The 21,245-nt window shown below is 45.7% G+C and overlaps 1 protein-coding gene across 1 annotated transcript in view; it reads right to left on the bottom strand.

Moving 5' to 3' along the window:
- Positions 1 to 416: 416 nt before the first annotated feature.
- The window catches only part of LOC311102990 (mitochondrial 2-oxodicarboxylate carrier-like), a gene marked incomplete at both ends in the record, with an annotated part of 231,889 nt that continues 211,060 nt past the window's right edge, over positions 417 to 21,245 (bottom strand). The window contains 3 exons of the mRNA XM_084144490.1: positions 417 to 515; positions 3,764 to 3,823; positions 19,867 to 19,954. Coding sequence (XP_084000616.1) covers positions 417 to 515; positions 3,764 to 3,823; positions 19,867 to 19,954 — 247 coding nt within the window. The remainder of the gene's footprint in view (positions 516 to 3,763; positions 3,824 to 19,866; positions 19,955 to 21,245) is intronic.

Raw genomic sequence — 21,245 nt, 5'->3', positions numbered from 1 at the left:
CCTCCGTTATCCTCCCCCAACCGAGGAGGACATCTACCAACGTTACCTCCGGCGTTTGCTCCTGGAAACGCTGCTTGGTCCTGTTATGGTGGGATCTTCTGTCACGATCGTCGTAATAAGTGGACCAAGGCGCAGCGTGATATGCGTACATACTTTTAATAGTACTTAATACACGATACAACAAAACAACAAAACGAAACGTGAAGTCCTCGGTTAACAAACACAAACCTACACGGAACAAGATCCCACAAATGACAAGTGCACAAAAGGCTGCCTAAGTATGGTTCCCAATCAGAGACAATGAGCCACAGCTGTCTCTAATTGGGAACCACCCCGGCCAACATAGAAACACATAAACTAGAACAAGAACATAGAAAACGAAACATAGAACTACACATCGAAACTAACACCCTGGCTCAACATATAAGAGTCCCTAGAGCCAGGGCGTGACACACCAAGCCAGCAGACAAACCGGTGAAACTCAGTAGCTTCATGTACTGTTCAAAGGTGAAGAACTATGGAGAGTAGAGATGAAGAGAAATTAGCTGTCACTGCCAGAAAGAGAGAGGTCCAGACAGACATCACACACACACACAAAAACACACACATGGTCACACAATGATGGGAAAACATGCAATTACATGTATGTAGCACACAAACTCCAGACATATACTTTGGAACAAGATTTTAACAGATATAACACATAAGACAGTCCATGTGGTTGCTCTATATTTGGACCACTCCAAAGGACAGTGATTTGTGGGTTATAATGCTCAAGGACTAGGCTGCCGTTACACCAGCCTTAGGCCTATTCTCTATTACACCCACAAAAGGCAGCAAATTGTCACGTTCGCTTACAGACGGGACGGACCAAGGCGCAGCGTGATATGCGTACATGTTTATTAAATATCAAACACAACGACAAAATAACAAACAAAACGAAACGTGAAGTCCAAGGTACACAAACACAACATACCTTAACACGGAACAAGATCCCACAACCCACTAGTGCCAATAGGCTACCTAAGTATGGTCCCCAATCAGAGACAACGAGCGACAGCTGCCTCTGATTGGGAACCACACCGGCCCATACTAGGTAGCCTATTGGTAGCCAATGCCCATACTAGAACCTATAACATAGAACATACCACACAGAAAATACACACCCTGACTCAACAAATACGAGTCCCCAGAGTCAGGGCGTGACAGTACCCCCCCCCCCCCCCAAAGGTGCGGACTCCGACCGCACAACATAAACATTACAGGGTAGGGGCCAGGTGGGCATTCCGCCTCGGAGGCGGATCCGGCTCAGAGCGTGACGACAACTTACTCTCCGCCTCCCTGTTGCGCCCCTGGTCTGGTCTGGACCTCGGCGCGCTGCTTCCCCTCTCCTTCCTCCCACGAAGTACCAAGCCCTGTCTGGACCCTGGTGTGGGAGAGCCCGAACCTGGAGAGGGGCTGACGTCTGTGTCTGGACTGGAGCCTCTGACCGGAGCTGGACCGGGCACCGGTTTAGCGGACTGCTCTGGCTCTGGAGTGGAGCCGCTGACCGGAGCTGGACTGGACCCCGGTGAAGCGGATTGCTCTGGCTCCGGAGTGGAGCAGCTGACCGGAGCTGAACTGGACACCGGTGGAGCGAACTGCTCTGGCTCCGGAGTGGAGCAGCTGACCGGTGCCGGACCAGACACCGGTGGAACAGGCACGGGCCGTGCCGGACTGGATACACGCACCACTGGCTTGGTGCGAGGGCCAGGAACAGGCCGGGCCGGGCTGGCGACGCGCACCACTGGCTTTGTGCGAGGGGCAGGAACAGGCCGGGCCGGGCTGGCGACGCGCACCACTGTCTTGGTGCGAGGGGCAGGAACAGGCCGGACCGGGCTGGCGACGCGCACCACTGGCTTGGTGCGAGGGGCAGGAACAGGCCGGGCTGGGCTGGCGACGCGCACCACTGGCTTGGTGCGAGGGGCAGGAACAGGCCGGGCCGTACTGGGAACACGCACCACTGGCTTAGTGCGGGAGGGCTGCATCATTCGTGGGGGACTACATGTTTACTTACCAAGTTGTCACCAAGTTCCCTCTCTCGTGTGGAGGGCTCTGTCCTTTTTTAAATGTATTATAAACAACGATGAGCCAAGTAAAGCCCCCCCCCGGCCAAACCCTCCCCTAACCCGGACGACGCTGGGCCAATTGTGCACCGTCCTATGGGACTCCCTGTCACGGCTGGTTGTGACACAGCCTGTAGTGACGCCTCAAGCACTACAATGCACCACTTGGGAGGCCTCTGTCCTTTTTCTAAAGCTTATTTCTTTCTTCTTTCTATTTTCACTAGAACATCGTTACACGATGAAATCGGGACTATGGATCTGTCTTCGTACGTTAGTCACACGCAATATCACAGACACCAAGTGCCCGATCCTGACGAAATCAACTGAAATTCCAAACTTTGAACAAGCATATCTCCTGTCCCATTTGAGCTTGCATTTTTGTCACTAATTGGTTTGCTGTTGCCCTTTTTATCTTTAGCTCAGGGCAAAAGCCCTGCGGAGGCCATTTCATCTGCTGTTTAATTCACTCTAATTTCCCCCTTCAGACATGTCTACCATTGGTCTGCCAGCTCCAGCACAGTGAACGATTACCACATCTCCTCGGTCAGAGTGTTTACGTTCACACACACACACACACACACACACACACACACACACACACACACACACACACACACACACACACACACACACACACACACACACACACACACACACACAGCACCTCCAGTGTCTCATTACAGAGCACCGCTGATGCCAGCCATAGAACGGACTAGCTGGGTCATGTTCATTAGGGCACGCTACAGTTTTTAAAAACAGTTTGCAACAGAAAACGGAAATGAGCGCTTCTTACAGGACAGGTCCAGGTTGTCCATCCCCCTTTCAGTCTGTTTTCTTCCGTTTGGCGCCTAATGAATACAACCCGGTTTTGTACCCTGCCACGGAACGAGAGAGAGGCACTGCTGTGTGTGTGTGTGTTTGTGTGTGTTTGTGTTTGTGTGTGTGTGTGTGTGTGTGTGTGTGTGTGTGTGTGTGTGTGTGTGTGTGTGTGTGTGTGTGTGTGTTTGTGTATGTTCCACCACACTAAACAAGTCCCAGAGGCAGACACAGCAGCCGATATCAGAGGTAGTGACTCGGAGGAGGTAGTGTAAATTCTACTTGGTCAATATTGGTGGCGCTCCAGAATCAACACCACCATCCAGGAAGACAAACACAGCGTACGACGTCACGTTTGATCACGTAGTAGTAGGGTGAAGTTGCCCCTAGATGCTGATCTTGGGTAAGTTTTAACCCCACTAATGGTTAAGGTTGGGATTGGGCGAGGGAGAAGCTGATCCTAAATCTGATCTGTACCTAAGGGAACTTCACCCAGGATCACCATGTGTGGTGTGTTCCCTGGATGTCAGCGGTAGTGAGTCTTGTTGGAATGTTCTTCATACAGTAGTAGTGGAGAACTCCAGCTTGGTGTGTTCAGCATGAAACGGAAGGAAACTCTCCGAAACAGAGTGAAACAGGGAGGTACTATCTGAACTTGTCCAATAAGAAACACTCATTTTGGTTGTCCGTTGCAAAACCTTATGCTACTGTGGGCCCTAATGAACAAAACCCAGAGTCTGCTGGGTTGTTCCGTCACACAGGCGACTCACTCACAACTCAAATGGCAGGTGTGGCCAATAGTGTATCACTTCCTGTGGGATAGCGTAGCCAGCTTCCTGTGCCTTAACTGCGCTCTTTGGGGTCTCGGACAGGATTGGAGGGAGGATCCCATTATAGAAATCCTTATACACTGCAGAGAGAAACAATACTCAGAATTAGATACAACACAACATGTTACAACACAACATGACACAACACAACTAGCCTCCACCTTTACCTTACCTTGCTCTATGGCTATTATTACTCATTACGTGGCTATATAGAGGTTAAAACTGTACTTATGATACCCTGCTGTCAATCATGCCTTTGCACTGTATATTGGAAACAGTATCCTCTATTGTTGCAGGGAGGGCACAAAAGTGGTTGTATACACATTTCAGAAGTGAATGCATTTGCAGTTCCTCCACCACCTGTCCTTTTGTGACAACATACACAAAACTTATATCACTTTCTCTTATGTCAGGCCTCAGGACGTGGCCTGTGGTTCAGACCTGGGTTCAAATACTATTTGAAATCATTTCACAAACTTGCAATAGAACCAATAGAAAAGTCCCAAAAGTGCAACCCCCACCCACCTGGCATTCCAAAGCAAACACTCAACGTTTTTGAAAGATTTCAAATAGTATTTGAACCCAGGTCTGCACTGGTTACTCTGTAGTTTAACACAGCACAGGCAAACCAATGGCCTCCCCTTCCACTTTAAACTGCTGTTTTAAGGGGACTAACTGCCTCAAACAAACCAAAACAGGTAGAACAGGTCTAAAACTTTAGGCCTAAGCACAACAGTAAACATGGTCCCTACCCACTTGCATTTAGGGGACAAGTATAGATTATTCCAAGAGACCTCTGGTATCTAGTTGGATATCAAATCAAAGTTTATTGGTCGCATTCACAGTTTTGCAGATGTTATCACTGGTGCAGCGAAATACTTATGTTTCTAGCTCCAACAATGCAGCAACATCTAGCAATACAATAACAATACACACATAATCAAAAAGTTTAAAAAAAGAACAAGACATTAAGACATAACAGAACGAGTAATGTCTGAATATAAATAAATATATACAGTGCCTTCAGAAAGTATTCACACCCCTTGACTTTTTCCACATTTGTGTTACAGCCTGAATTTAAAATTGATTAAATTGAGATTTGTTTGTTACTGGCCTACACACAGTACCCCATTATGTCAAAGTGGAATAATGTTTTTCAAAATTTTAACAAATTAATAAAAGATGAAAAGCTGAAATGTATTGAGTCAACAAGTATTCAGCCCCTTTGTTATGGCAAGCCTAAATAAGTTCAGGAGTAAACATTTGCTTAACAAGTCACATAATAAGTTGCATGTACCCACTCTGTGTGCAATAATAGTGCTTAGTAACTCTGTACCCCACACATATAATTATCTGTAAGGTCCCTCAGTCGAGCAGTGAATTTCAAACACATATTCAACCACAAAGACCGGGTAGGTTTTCCTTTAAAGAATATATATTTTATTTAAAAAAAATACAAAACAATACAAAATATTCACACACAAACGACAGCATACAGACGCACACAAAGATCAACGACATCACACCTGCCCAGACCCACATGCTCACACCCCCATCTCCAGTGCCCGCATCACTCTCCGCCACAAGGCCTCAAACTGTACCATTTTGTTCCTCTCCATCACACTTTTAACATTTAGATAATAAAGCATCTTACCTTTCCATTGTGTTAATGGAGGATTGGTTGTTTGTAAGTATATGTTTTTTCAAGATGATTGACGAGAAAAGTATCGTCCAATCCATCGGGTATCTCACTGCACCCTCATATGCCATGTCTTGAAATATACAGACAGATGGATTAAAAGTACATTTACATTGTAATACTTCTGACAGCCAACTTTCTAACTCCACCCATAATTTTTGGACTTTATAGCATTCCCAGAAGACATGGATTACTGAGTCACTGTTAGTTTTACACTTAAGACCAGGGAGGTTTTCCAATGCCCTGCAAAGAAGGGCACCTATTGGTAGATGTAAAAAAAAAAGAGCAGACGTTGAAGAACCCTTTGAGCATGGTGAAGTTATTAATTACACTTTGGATGGTGTTCCAATACACCCAGTCACGACAAAGATACAGGCATCCTTCCTAACTCAGTTGCCGGAGAGGAAGGAAACCGCTCAGGGATTTCACCATGAGGCCAATGGTGACTTTAAAACAGTTACAGAGTTTAATGGCGGTGATTGGAGAAAACTGAGGATGGATCAACAACATTGTAGTTATTCCACAATACTAATCTAAATGACAGAGTGAAAAGAAGAAAGCCTGTACAGAATTAGAATATTCCAAAAGATGCATCCTGTTTGGCATTAAATAAGGCACTAAAGTAAAACTGCAAAAAATGTGGCAAAGAAATTAACGTTATGTCCTGAATACAAATCGTTATGTTTGGGGCAAATCCAACACATTACTGAGTACCACTCTTCATCTTTTTAAGCATGATGGTGGCTGCATCATGTTATGGGTATGCTTGCCATCGGCAAGGACTAGGGAGTTTTTTAGGATTAAAAGAAACGGAATGGAGCTAAGAACAGGAAAACCTGGTTCAGTCTGCTTTCCAACAGATACAGGGAAACAAATTCACTTTTCAGCAGGACAATAACCTAAAACACAAGGCCAAATATACACGGGAGTTGCTTACCAAGATTACATTGAATGTTCCTGATTGGCCTAGTTACAGTTTTGACTTAAATCAGCTTGAAAATCTATGGCAAGACTTGAAAATGGCTGTCTAGCAATGTTCAAAAACCAACTTGACAGAGCTTGAACAATTGTTTTAAGAATAATGTGCAAATATTGTACAATCCAGGTGTGCAAAGCTCTTAGAGACTTACCCAGAAAGACTCACAGCTGTAATCGCTGCAAAAGATGATCGTAACATGTATTGACTCAGAGGTGTGAATTCTTATGTAAATGTACATTTCTGCATTTCATTTTCAATAAATTAGCGAACATTTCTAAAAATATGTTTTCACTTTGTCATTATGAGGTATTGTGTCTAGATGGGTGAAAAAAACACATATATTTATTATATTTTGCATTCAGGATGTAACAACAAAATGTGGAATAAGTAAAGGGGTATGAATCAATCAATCAATCAATTTTATTTTATATAGCCCTTCTTACATCAGCTAATATCTCAAAGTGCTGTACAGAAACCCAGCCTAAAACCCCAAACAGCTAGTAATGCAGGTGTAGAAGCACGGTGGCTAGGAAAAACTCCCTAGAAAGGCGAAAACCTAGGAAGAAACCTAGAGAGGATACTTTCTGAATGCACTGTATGTATGTGAATGATGTGTATAGACAGCACAGGAGGTTGGTGGCACCTTCATTAGGGAGGACGGGCTCGTGGTAATGGCTGGAGCGGAATCGGTGGAATGGTATCAAACACATCAAACATATGGTTTCCATGTGGTTGATACCATTCCATTCGCTCTGTTCCAGCCATTATTATGAGCCATCCTCCCCTCAGCAGCCTCCACTGACAGACAGTATGGACAGTATATGAATAGAAAAGACGTGTACAGCAGTAGTTATATAGGATGAGCCATGACTAGAATACAGTATATACATATGAAGTGAGTAAAACAGTATGTAAACATTATTAAAGTGACCAGTGTTCAATGAATATGAACATATGGCAGCAGTCTCTAAGTTGCAGGGTAGAGTACTGGGTGGTAGACGGCTAATGACAGTGTCTAAGGTTCAGGGCAGGGTACTGAGCGGAGGTCGGCTAGTGTTGACTGTTTAACATTCTGATGGCCTGGAGATAGAAGCTGTTTATCAGTCTCTCGGTCCCAGCTTTGATGCACCAGTACTGTCTCCTCCTTCTAGATGGTAGCAGGGTGAACAGGCCGTGGCTCGGGTGGATGAGGTCTTTGATGATCTTCCTGTGACACCGGTGCTGTAGATGTCCTGGAGGGCAGGCAGTGTGCCCCCGATAATGCGTTGGGCTTACCGCACCATCCTCTGGAGAGCCCTGCGGTTGCAGGCGGTGCAATTTCCGTACCAGGTGGTGATACATTCTGACAGAATGCCCTCGTTTGTGCATCTCTAGAAGTTTGTGGGGGTCTTAGGGGCCAAGCCACAGTTCTTCAGCCGCCTGAGGTTGAAGAGGCACTGTTGCTCCTTCTTCACCAGACTGTCGGTGTGAAGGGACCATTTCAGGTCCTCAGTAATGTACACGCAGGGGAACTTGAAGATTTTGAACCTCTCCACTGCGGCCCGTCGATGTGGATGGGGGCGTGCTCCCTCTGCTGTCTCTTGAAGTCCACGATCAGCTCCTTCATTTTGTTGACATTGAGGGAGAGGTCACTTTCCTGGCACCAGTCTGCCAGGGCTCTCCCCTCCTCCCTATTGGCTGGCTCGTCATTGTTGGTAATCAGGCCTACCACTGTAGTGTCGTCAGCAAATTTGATGATTGAGTTGGAGACGTGTGTGGTCACGCAGCCATGGGTGAACAGGGAGTACAGGAGGGGGCTGAGAACACACCCCTGTGGGGCCCCCGTGTTGAGGATCAGCGGAGGTGTTGTTGCCTACCTTCACCACCTGCGGTCGGCCCGTCAGCAAGTCCAGGACCCAGTTGCACAGGGAGGCGTTCAGACCCAGGGCCATGAGCTTACTGATGAGATTGGAGGGCACTGTTGAAAGCTGAGCTGTAGTCGATTAACAGTATTCTTACATAGGTATTCCTCTTGTCCAGGTGGGATAGGGCAGTGTGCAGTGCAATGGCGATTGCATCGTCCGTGGATCTGTTGGGGCGTTATGCAAATTGTAGTGGGTCTAACTAAGGCAGGGATCATCAACTAGATTCAGCTGCTGGCTGGAAGGACGGATGGTCGGATGGTCGGGGGGCCGGAACATAATTATAAATAATTTGTAGATTGCAAATTGACCGCAAGAACCCCAAACAGATATAATATTTGACTAAAATAATCATTTCAAACCTTGCTTACATTTGTATACGATTACGTATCTCTCTATTATGCGTTGGAATACTTGGGAACATATTTCCAAAATTGAAATAACTTCGAACTGATTTCCTGGTGTTTTTACCATCTTTTATGTCCAACAATAAAACATAAAACATTTAAAATAAACGTTTTTTGCTCAGAGAACTTGGGAGGCCAAATAAAACCAGTTGGGGAACCCTGGTCTAAGGTGTCAGGTAAGGTGATATGATCCTAAACTAGCCTCTCAAAGCACTTCATGATGACAGAAGTGAACGCTACGGGCGATAGTACTTTAGTTCAGTTACCTTCGCTTTCTTGGGTACAGGAACAATGGTGGACATCTTGAAGCAACTGGGGACAGCAGACTGGGATAGGGAGAGATTTAATATGTCCGTAAACACTCCAGCCAGCTGGTCTGTACATGCTCTGAGGTCGCGGCTTAGGATGCCGTCTTGGCCGGCAGCCTTGCGAGGGTTAACACGCTTGAATGTCTGCCAAGGAGATCCGGAGCACACAGTTCCCGTGAGTGGCGCGCGCCCACGTTGGCGGCTCAGTGTTTTTTTCCTCGAAGTGGGGCGAAGAAGGTGTCGGTGTCTGGATAGCTTTCCCTTTATAATCTATGATTGTCTGGAGTATTTGATATCTGTTGGGGACATTATTTTCTAAAATGAACCTTAAGTGAAATGCTGCAGTATTATTGTACTGTTGAGGGAAGACAATGCATAGACAGAGTTGCTTTCCTTAAACTGAAGTGCTGGTTTAGGTTAGCTAGAAGTGACCTCAGACAGTCAGTTGTCTGATAAGCAAATAAACACTGCAGTCTATCTATCTAACGTGAACCTGACACCAGTCTTTGTCACACTGCTACAGTGAAAGCCAATCCTATCTATTTAAATGCTGTGATGATAACACTTTTAATTCAAACAGGCTGTCTTCTCAGATTCACTATGGTTACATTAATCATATCTGATAGTTCAGGTTTGCAGTGAAATGAATCCAATACTTGGAAATGGAAATTCATGCTCCACAGAAGATATAAGGTGAGGAATCCTATTGTGAAACAGTCAGTCAAATGTCTTGATATTGATAAACCATGTGCACATTTGCATGGCTAAATAACGCTCACCGTCTTTGAACAGCTCTATGTCATGTATGATTTTTATGAAGGAGATAGTAGGTAGGTGTGAAAACCTGCATAAACAGCTAGAGGACATGCAGTAACTACCACCTGCAACAACCATGTTATTATCTGTGATACTGCCTGATTACTAACCTGTACATTTTTATATGATACCTTAGGTGTTGATGGAACAGAGTGATTTTGTCATTTGATGATGTTTGTTGTCATAGTGATCTGTGGGTCAGTGAGGTGGTTTCTGGGACACAGTAAACTGCCCTGTCTTTCCTGCTCTCAGGTGCGATCACCAGCTAGATCTCTAGCTTCTAAAAAACATAATATTGACACCCGTAGCCAATCGGCCGATAACATCTCTGTGTTGTCTTCAGGGGTGTGTTAGTTTCCACAATAGAGCAGCAGCAATAGGCTAGAGTGACTGGTTCATATACCAGCAGTCACACTAGCTACGCTGTCCTCCCTGTCCACACGTACTGTATATATGTGTTCTATATCAATACACCATACACTCTCAGACACACACATTCTGTAGGCTACTGTATATCCTGTCTCTCTATCTCTCAGTCTCTCTTTCTCTGTCTCTCACTCTGTATGTCTCTCTCTCTCTCTCTCTCCCTCCCTCTCCCTCTCCCTCTCACTCCTTATAACTGGGGCAAAAATAGATGTCTGTTTGGTAGGGTTGTTTGTGAACACTTAAAGCCGACAGGTATAATGCTTTATAACTTCGTAAATTGATCAAAAATGGATGTTATTTAGTCAGGATTAGATAACTATAAGACATTATAAGAGGGATGAACATGCTTATGACAAGTCTCACAAATTATTAACCCACAAAAATGCGTTACACTTGTCGTCGGTAGTAAAATGTTGCCAATTGTTTCACATAGACAGAAGGACGGAAGTCTCTGGTCTGTGTCCTGTTTGTCCATGCAAATCTCCACCATAGATTTCCCAGGTGTGGTCAGTCTACATAGCCAACAGGTGAGAAAGGAGGACTCACATTTGTTACAGACAAACTCAGAGCCCATTTGACTGAGGTTCATTTGAATCCTGATTTGATTTTAAATGGAAAGTACACACTAAGTCCCTTTTTGGCTTTCCTAAACAAATTCCCTCTGGTGGCAACTAATGGCCCAGCTGGCCAGTGTGTGTGTGTGTATGTGTGTGTGTGTGTGTGTAAGTGTGTGTGTGTGTGCATGCATGTGAGAGAGCGTACATAGTCAGTGATTTAGGAGTCCTTATTAGTGTAATTACATGTGTAATTACACTAACAAGTATTGCAGTTAATTGTAATAACTCAACTGTCACATGGTTGTAATCGCTTGTGGGCAGATGAGTTTGGTATCCAAGATTAGAAAAGTTGGAGGCTCAATAAAATCTAATTACCTACCTGTGAATGTGCACTCTTCAAAATCTCCACTCAATGTTGTTGCTAGCAGTTTCCCCCCAAAACTGTATCATCTGGGTTAACTTGGTTGAGTTTACAAAAACAGATCAGAAATAGGCCAACCTCACTGACTGGGGTCTACCATACGGGTGTCATCACAGATTATAATGCATGTTGTCCATTTTGACAACCTGAACATCCTTGCCATCCAAGCAGTGGTGTAAAGTAAATAATAACAAATACTTTGAAGTACAATTAAGTCGTTTTTTAGGGGTATTTGTACTTTACTATTTATATTTTTGACTACTTTTACTTTTACTCCACTACATTCCTAAAATAAATTTGAACTTTTTTCTTCCATACATTTTACCTGACACCCAAAAGTACTTGTTACATTTCAAATGCTTAGACAGGTCAGCAATATGGTCTGATTCACGCAACTATCAATATAGCGCGTTGTCATCCCTACTGCCTCTGATCTGGTGGACTTACTTAACAAAAATACGGTGTTTGTAAATTATGTCTGAGTGTTGGTGAGCCCCTGGCTGTCTGTAAATTTAAAAAATAAGAAAATTGTGCCGTCTGGTTTGCTTAATATAAGGAATTTGATGTATAAAATGTACTTAAGTATGACAATTGACTCGTCAATACAGGACTAAGATTGAATCGTACTACACCGGCTCCGACGCTCGTCGGATAAGGCAGGGCTTGCAAATTATTACGGACTACAAAGGGAAGCACAGCCGCGAGCTGCCCAGTGACACAAGCATACCAGACAAACTAAATTATTTCTATGCTCGCTTCGAGGCAAACAACACTGAAGCATGCATAAGAGCATCAGCTATTCCGGACGACTGTGTGATCACGCTCTCCGTAGCCGATGTGAGTAAGACCTTTAAACAGGTCAACATTAACAAGGCCGCAGGGCCAGACGGATTACCAGGACGTGTACTCCGAGCATGCGTTGACCAACTAGCAAATGTCTAAACTGACATTTTCAACCTGTCCCTGACTGAGTCTGTAATACCAACATGTTTCAAGCAGACCTGTGCCCAAGAACACTAAGGTAAACTGCCTAAATGACTACCGACCCGTAGCACTCACGTCTGTAGCCATGAAGTGCTTTGAAAGGCTGGTCATGGCTCATATCAACCCCATTATCCCAGAAACCTTAGACCCACTCCAATTTGCATACCACCCCAACAGATCCACAGAGGATGCAATCTCTATTGTACTCCACACTGCCCTTTCCTACCTGGACAAAAGGAACACCTACGTGAGAATGCTATTCATCGACTACAGCTCAGCGTTCAACACCATAGTACCCTCAAAGCACATCACTAAGCTAAGGACCCTGGGACTAAACACCTCCCTCTGCAACTGGATCCTGGACTTCCAGACGGGCCGCCCCCAGGTGGTAAGGGTAGGTAACAACACATCTGCCACACTGATCCTCAACACGGGGGCCCCTCAGGGGTGCGTGCTCAGTCCCCTCCTGTACTCCCTGTTCACCCATGACTGCATGGCCAAGCACTACTCCAACACCATCATTAAGTTTGCCGACAACACAACAGTGGTAGGCCTGATCACCGACAACGATGAGAGCCTATAGGGAGGAGGTCAGAGACCTGGCCATGTGCTGCCAGGATAACAACCTCTCCCTCAACGTGATCAAGAAAAATAGATGATTGTAGACTACAGGAAAAGGAGGACCGAGCACGCCCCCATTCTCATCGACGGGGCTGTAGTGGAGCAGGATGAGAGCTTCAAGTTCCTTGGTGACCACATCACCAACAAACTATTATGGTCCAAACACACCAAGACAGCCATGAAGAGGGCACGACAACGAATTCCACCTCAGGAGACTGAAAAGATTTGGCATGGGTCTTCAGATCCTCAAAATGTTATACAGCTGCACCATTGAGAGCATCCTGACCAGTTGCATCACTGCCTGGTATGGCAACTGCTCGGCATCCGACCTTCAGGCGCTACAGAGGGTAGTGAGTACTATCCAGGACCTCTATACTAGGGGGTGTCAGAGGAAGGCCCAAAAAATTGTCAAAGAATCCAGCCACTCAAGTCATAGACTGTTCTCTCTGCTACCTCACAGCAAGAGGTACCGGAGCGCCAAGTCTAGGTCCAAAAGGCTCCTCAACAGCTTCTACCCCCAAGCCATAAGACTGCTGAACAATTAATCGAATAGCTACCCGGACTATTTGCATTGACCCCTCCCCCTTAAATAATATATATATTTACAATGCTGCTAGTCGCTGTTTATTATCTATGCATAGTCACTACCGCTACCTACATTAGTTATTACCTCAATTACCTCGACTAACCTGTACCCCCGCACATTGACTCAGTACTGGTACCCCCTGTATATAGCTTCGTTATTGTTATTTTATTGTGTTACTTTTTTTTACCTTAGTTTATTTAGTAAATATTTTCTTAACTCTTATTTTCTTAAAACTGCATTGTTGGTTAAGGGCTTGTAAGTAAGCATTTCGGCGCATGTGACAAATACAATTTGATTTGATTTGATTTGGTTCTGTCTCACCTGCTTTAACATGATAAATATGAGTCACAGGCAGGACATTCTCTCCCTCTTCAACACCCAGGAGACAACCTGCATGCTTCATCTGCAAATATTACTGTTTCCCTAGTGGCTGTTTTAACCTTGACATAGCCAGAGAAAGAGAATCTCAAGGGAGCTCATATAGGACACAAGGAACACCGGTCAGGTTTCATCACAAGACAAAAACACAGTGTGTTCTTCTAGAGGTCATCAAAAGCTAATCTGACACATCCAACAACCCACTAACTGTTCAAATGAACCTACTGAATAGCATATATCTGGGTTCAAAAAGTATTTGAAATCTTTCAAATACTTTTGAGTGTTTGCTTGAGCCTGCCTGGAGTGCCCTGATGTGTGGGGTTTACATTATTAGGGAATATTTTATTGGTTTTATTGCGACACGGCAAGCTCAATCAAGCCCAGCTAAAGTTCTTGAAGAAGAAGAAGATAAACTAACAGGAAGGTGATTTGGTCCTACGATGCAACCTGAGGGGAGTGAGAAGGAGGAGGATATCAGGGCTTTTGGAGGTGGTTAACCCACATGACTTCTAAAGCGCCTCATGCAGGGTGACACAGCCATGAATCTGGGGGCTGAGAATACAGTGGCTAGCTGAGAGAGGGGCGGGCTGAGAATATACTGGTTGGCTGGTTGAAGGGATGTTTGAATCTGAAGGCTGAGAATATACTGGTTAGCTGGTTGAAGGGTTGTTTGAATCTGAAGGCTGGGAATATACTGGTTGGCTGGTTGAAGGGCTGTTTGAATCTGAAGGCTGATAATATACTGGTTGGCTGGTTGAAGGGTTGTTTGAATCTGAAGGCTGAGAATATATTGTCTGAGACTAAACGGGAGAGAACAAGAGAGAGAGAGAAAGAGAGAGAGCGAGAGTGAGAGAGAGAGAGGCTGTTATAATGTGAAAACTGATAATATGTCTGGTTGTTTTTTTAGCTTCAGACTCAACCACTTAGCCAGACGGAAGCAACTCAAGTAAAAGGCACATGACAGCCCGCTTGGAGTTTGCCAAAAGACCATGAGAAACAAGATTCTCTGGCCAAGCGTCACTCACGTCTGGAGGAAACCTGGCACCATACCTACGGTGAAGAATGGTGGTGGCAGCATCATGCTGCGGGGATGTCTTTCAGCGGCAGGGACTGGGAGACTAGTCAGGATCGAGGGAAAGATGAACAGAGCAAAGTACAGAGAGATCCTTGAGGAAAACCTGCTCCAGAGCACTCAGGACCTCAGACTGGGACGAAGGTTCACCTTCCAACAGGACAACGACCCTAAGGACACAGTCAAGACAACGCAGGAGTGGCTTCGGGACAAGTCTCTGAATGTCCTTGAGTGGCCAAGCCAGAGCCAGGACTTGAACCCAATCTAACATCTCTGGAGAAACCAGAAAATAGCTGTGCAGCGACGCTCCCCATCCAACATGACAGAGCTCTAACCCTACGAAGCTCTTTGCCACATTCTCCTCCCTGCTGAATCCTCCTCCCCTCCCCCCCTCCTCCCTCTCTGTGGATGACTTCGTCAACCATTTTGAAAAGAAGGTTGATGACATCCGATCCTCGTTTGTTAAGTCAAATGACACCGCTGGTCCTGCTCACACTGCCCTACCCTATGCTTTGACTTCTTTCTCCCCTCTCTCTCCAGATGAAATCTTGCGACTTGTGATGGTCGGCCGCCCAACAACCTGCCCGCTTGACCCTATCCCCTCCTCTCTTCTCCAGACCATTTCCGGAGACCTTCTCCCTTACCTCACCTCGCTCATCAACTCATCCTTGACCGCTGGCTATGTCCCTTCTGTCTTCAAGAGAGCGAGAGTTGCACCCCTTCTCAAAAAACATACACTCGATCCCTCCGATGTCAACAACTACAGACCAGTATCCCTTCTTTCTTTTCTCTCCAAAACTCTTGAGCGTGCCGTCTTTAGCCAACTCTCTTGCTATCTCTCTCAGAATGATCTTCTTGATCCAAACCAGTCAGGTTTCAAGACTGGTCATTCAACTGAGACTGCTCTTCTCTGTGTCACGGAGGCTCTCCGCACTGCTAAAGCTAACTCTCTCTCCTCTGCTCTCGTCCTTCTAGACCTATCTACTGCCTTTGATACTGTGAACCATCAGATCCTCCTCTCCACCCTCTCCGAGTTGGGCATCTCCGGCGCGGCTCACTCTTGGATTGTGTCCTACCTGACAGGTCGCTCCTACCAGGTGGCATGGCGAGAATCTGTCTCCGCACCACGTGCTCTCACCACTGGTGTCCCCCAGGGCTCAGTTCTAGGCCCTCTCCTATTCTCGCTATACACCAAGTCACTTGGCTCTGTCATATTCTCACATGGCCTCTCCTATCATTGCTACGCAGACGACACACAATTAATCTTCTCCTTTCCCCCTTCTGATAACCAGGTGGCGAATCGCATCTCTGCATGTCTGGCAGACATATCAGTGTGGATGACGGATCACCACCTCAAGCTGAACCTCGGCAAGATGGAGCTGCTCTTCCTCCCGGGGAAGGACTGCCCGTTCCATGATCTCGCCATCACGGTTGACAACTCCGTTGTGTCCTCCTCCCAGAGTGCAAAGAGCCTTGGCGTGACCCTGGACAACACCCTGTCGTTCTCTGCTAACATCAAGGCGGTGACCCGATCCTGTAGGTCCAAGCTCTACAACATTCGCAGAGTACGACCCTGCCTTACACAGGAAGCGGCACAGGTCCTAATCCAGGCACTTGTCATCTCCCGTCTGGATTACTGCAACTCGCTGTTGGCTGGGCTCCCTGCCTGTGCCATTAAACCCCTACAACTCATCCAGAATGCCGCAGCCCGTCTGGTGTTCAACCTTCCCAAGTTCTCTCACGTCACCCCGCTCCTCCGCACACTCCACTGGCTTCCAGTTGAAGCTCGCATCTGCTACAAGACCATGGTGCTTGCCTACGGAGCTGTGAGGGGAACGGCACCTCCGTACCTTCAGGCTCTCATCAGTCCCTACACCCAAACGAGGGCATTGCGTTCATCCACCTCTGGCCTGCTGGCCCCCCTACCTCTGTGGAAGCACAGTTCCCGCTCAGCCCAGTTAAAACTGTTCGCTGCTCTGGCACCCCAAGGGTGGAACAAGCTCCCTCACGACGCCAGGACAGCGGAGTCACTCACCACCTTCCGGAGACACTTGAAACCCCACCTCTTTAAGGAATACCTGGGATAGGATAAAGTAATCCTTCTACCCCCCCTTACCCCACCCCCCAAAAAAATAATAATTGTAAAGTGGTTGTTCCACTGGCTATCATAAGGTGAATGCACCAATTTGTAAATCGCTCTGGATTAGAGCGTCTGCTAAATGACGAAAATGTAAAATGTAATGTAAGCTTGAGAGGATCTGCAGAGAAGAATGGGAGAAACTCCCCAAATACAGGTGTGCCATGCTTGTAGCGTCATACCCAAGAAGACTCAAGGCTGTAATCGCTGCCAAAGGTGCTTCAACAAAGTATTAAGTAAAGGGTCTGAATACTTATGTAAATGTAATTTTTAAGTTTTTTATTTTTATTACATTTGCAAAAATGTCTAAAAACCTGTTGTTTCTTTGTCATTATGGGGTATTGTGTGTAGATTGATGAGGAAAAACAACAATTTAATCAATTTTAGAATAAGGCTGTAACGTAACAAAATGTGGAAAAAGTCAAGGGGTCTGAATACTTTCCGAATGCACCTTCATTATCAATATAAAAACCAAGTAAGTGTTTAAGGCTCATGTCGCAGATGGGAATATTCTAATTTCTTTACTTTCCTTTTTATTCTAATTGTCAGGCTTGGGCTGAGGGGTTCAGGTTACTAGTCCACAGCCCGAAACAGACAGACAGACAGAGAGTTTTCTCAGTGTTAGCTTAGTGTTAGCTCAGTCCATGCCTGAACTGACAAAATACGTTTATTTTAAAGAATAATTCCACAACACTGGAGGCCTGGCAGTATTTGTATAAATGATAACTAAGTGGGTAGGTCTGGAGTTGATCTAGGTACTGTCTACTGGAGAATGATTACAGACTCAGATAACATATAGCCTACTAACACTGATAATTAGGACTTCAGTAATACAATAATACTCTGCTGCTGAAGATGAGAATATGAAATACTGTAAAATACCCTATAAAATGTAAATACTCTAACAATTGAAGAGTATTATTACAGAGTATTTCATATTCTCATCTTCAGCAGTGGTGTATTACTGAAGTCTCCAAAGACAGCTCTTCTTCTTCTTCTTCTTCTTCTTCTTCTTCTTCTTCTTCTTCTTCTTCTTCTTCTTCTTCTTCTTCTTCTCTCTTCTCTCTTCTCTCTTTCATTAAACTACTGCGGCCACCATGTTGTCAGTCAAGTCAACACCCCTCCCATCCCATTACTCAGAGGATTCCCATAATAGCCGCTGTGTGCTGGGACTTCCATAGAAGACTGCTGATAAAGATAAGGGTGAGACAGAATTCCTATGAAATACTTGTCATTGTTGACAATAACAACCCAGAATAATATTTCAGTAGTTGTCATGGTTGGCAAATGTTTGTCCGTTTTTTAAAAATGATCTAGGTCCACAGAAGTTCACCAACATTATCCTCCCTCTTACAGGCAGATCCTAACATGCATACACACCTACACATAGACAGTAGACACATACTCAAATGCACCCACCCACACTCACTCACTCACGCACGCACGAATACACACACACACACACACACACACACACACACACACACACACACACACACACACACACACACACACACACACACACACACACACACACAGGCATTGTGGGCTGGTAGCCAGCAAAGGAGTTCCCCAACTGTCACCAGCCAGCCTATCACAGCACATATACACAGACACACAAATGCACTCACATGCCAGTCGGCCTCTCTTAGCGTGTTCACTCCCAACAGATACATTTTATATCCACTATAAAGCTTTCGTCTGTCCATAAACAGGCTGTGTGGCACGTACTTTCACCTGGCTCTGCACAATGTCCCTGTCACAGAGCCACAGTGCTGGGAGGGAGGGAGCGTTAGAGTTAGAAGAAGTCCCATTCCATCGCAGTGCTAGAGGCGTCACTACAGACCCGGATTCGATCCCGGGCTGTATCACAACGGGCCGTGATCGGGAGTCCCATAGGGCGGTGCACAATTGGCCCAGCGTCGTCCGGGTTAGGGGAGGGTTTGGCCGCGGGGGCTTTACTTGGCTTATCGTGCTCTAGCGACTCCTTGTGGCGGGCTGGGCACCTGCAGGCTGACCTCGGTCGACAGTTGAACAGTGTTTCCTCAGGTGCGTCTGGCTTCCGGGTTAAGCTGGCGGGTGTTAAGAAGTGCGGTTTGGCGGGTCATGTTTCGGAGGACGCATAACTCGACCTTCGCCTCCCGAGGCCGTTGGGGAGTTGCAGCGATGAGACAAGATCGAAATTTGGGAGAAAAAGGGGGTGAATCCCATTACTTTTATTATTTCTATTCAGATTGACTCCGAATGAGTTCTTCTTACTAAAATCTGTGCAAAACTGCACAAGGCGCTTAATACAGAGCCTTCACTTATCTCTCTGTTAAAGATAGAGCAAGATGTTGGATAACTTCCCTAATGAACAGGGAATTCAGAATACAGACAAAAAACAGATTGAAAAACGATAACAATGATTTTATATTACGGTCACCATCTTTTCAGTAAAATCTGTGCACTTTGCCTTGTTATTTCTCTACATCAGGGGTTGTTAAGCTTTTTCAGCTCGAGACCCAAATGAGAAATTGACCGTCCTCCCGCGACCCAAATCGCCATCTAACGACCCAAATTAAGAAGAAATAGTGTGTGATGATAGATGTATTTTCATAACTCGTGACCCACCTCTCACATGCCCAGGGCCCACATTGGGTCCCGACCCATCATTTAATCAACCCTGCCCTACACACTAAATGACACAGGAACACACACCTGCTTCAGACAGGAAACATGGGGGTGTACATTGAACACCTGAGCAGTGCTGAGTATAGTAAGTCTATACTGTGTGCTATTGTGTCAAGGTTAAAAGGGGGATATGTACTGCCTAGCAGACACTGACCCTTCATTGCGGGAGATGGTTCTGAAGCAGTCAGCGAGACTCTTGTAGCTGTGTGGATCACTGGTGCCTCTCTGGATCTGAAACCTGACAGAAGATACATCTTATTAGAACAAACACATTATATACTACAAACCTCAAACACAGCTAAGGCAAATCTATGGATTTTTGTTAAATGCATGGAAAATATGTTGTACACATATTATCCCAATGAGGATAAGTTATCCCAATGAGGATAAGTTATCCCAATGAGGATAAGTTTTCCCAATGAGGATATGGCGGTTCCTTGACAAACTCTCATCTTGTAATGTTGACTACAGGCATGTGGTAGATTCTATTCAGAGGGACATCATCATGGTGTAAATGTAATCATATTAGCCATTTCCTCCTCCTCCTCGCTTTCCCTCTTCCTCCCTTCCTAACCTCAGGTCTCTCCAGGCCATAGGAGAAGTCTAACATTTACTTAACCCAGACAATATCCAATTAGCCCCCAAACTCCCCAGGACCAGGATTTATGTAACTAGCGCTGAACTCTGCTAACACGCAAGTAGGAAGCATTGTAACAGCTCTTGGGTTACGTGTAAATGTTTTAATATGATAGAAGCAGTTGATGGGATTTTGTGTTGTACTAAACATGCTGCTAACCCCCTAATAAAGATGCCTGAGCTCTGTGTAAATCGTTTACATGATACAAATGGTGGAGGTGAGAGGATATAGAGGGGTTTGGTAAAGGGATGGCTGAGCGCTGCAGAGCATTGGCGAGGTTGGGAGTGAGAGCTGTGAACAGGAGTAGGTTGAGGGCCATGAAGGCTGGGCTATTGGTGAGAGGATGGTTAGGAAGGGTTATACATTTGGGGAAGAGAAGGTTGGGATGCTTTAAAGGGATTTGAAAAGGATGGCACAGCAAACAGAATCACCAATCAGCACATTAACTTAAAAAAAGCACCCCTGAACATTCCCATAAACAAACATCTGGAAGACAGAGGAAAGAAAGAGACAACAAGAGACAGAAGAGGGGCCAGTGACGGAGACATAGTGGAGAGGAGTCTGGGAGGGAAAGGGACAGGAGAAGGAGAGAGAAGAAGAGAAAGATTCTCTCCTCATATGTCTCTGACTGGCAGGTCATGAGGTCAGCTGTTAGTCGTCCAGGCGGGTGCCTGATGGGGCCATAAAGGGCCCCGGGTCCTAACGGGAGAGGACGGGGGAGGAGGGGGAGGTTTAGTGGGATGAGGAGAGAGGGATGAGGGGGAGAAGAGGGGAGGGGGAAGGACAGGGGAGGGACGGGGCAGGGGAGGGAGAGGAGGTAGGAGAAGGGGGAGAGGAGAGTGAGGTTTAGTGGAGTGAGCAGACCTTTTATATCGCCAACACATCTTATAGG

This window comes from Coregonus lavaretus, assembly GCF_964263955.1.
Source record: "Coregonus lavaretus genome assembly, chromosome: 27".
In the NCBI taxonomy this organism is placed as follows: Eukaryota; Metazoa; Chordata; class Actinopteri; order Salmoniformes; family Salmonidae; genus Coregonus; species Coregonus lavaretus.
Note: the sequence above shows the minus strand (reverse complement) of the source record. Positions and strands in the feature narration are given on the sequence as shown.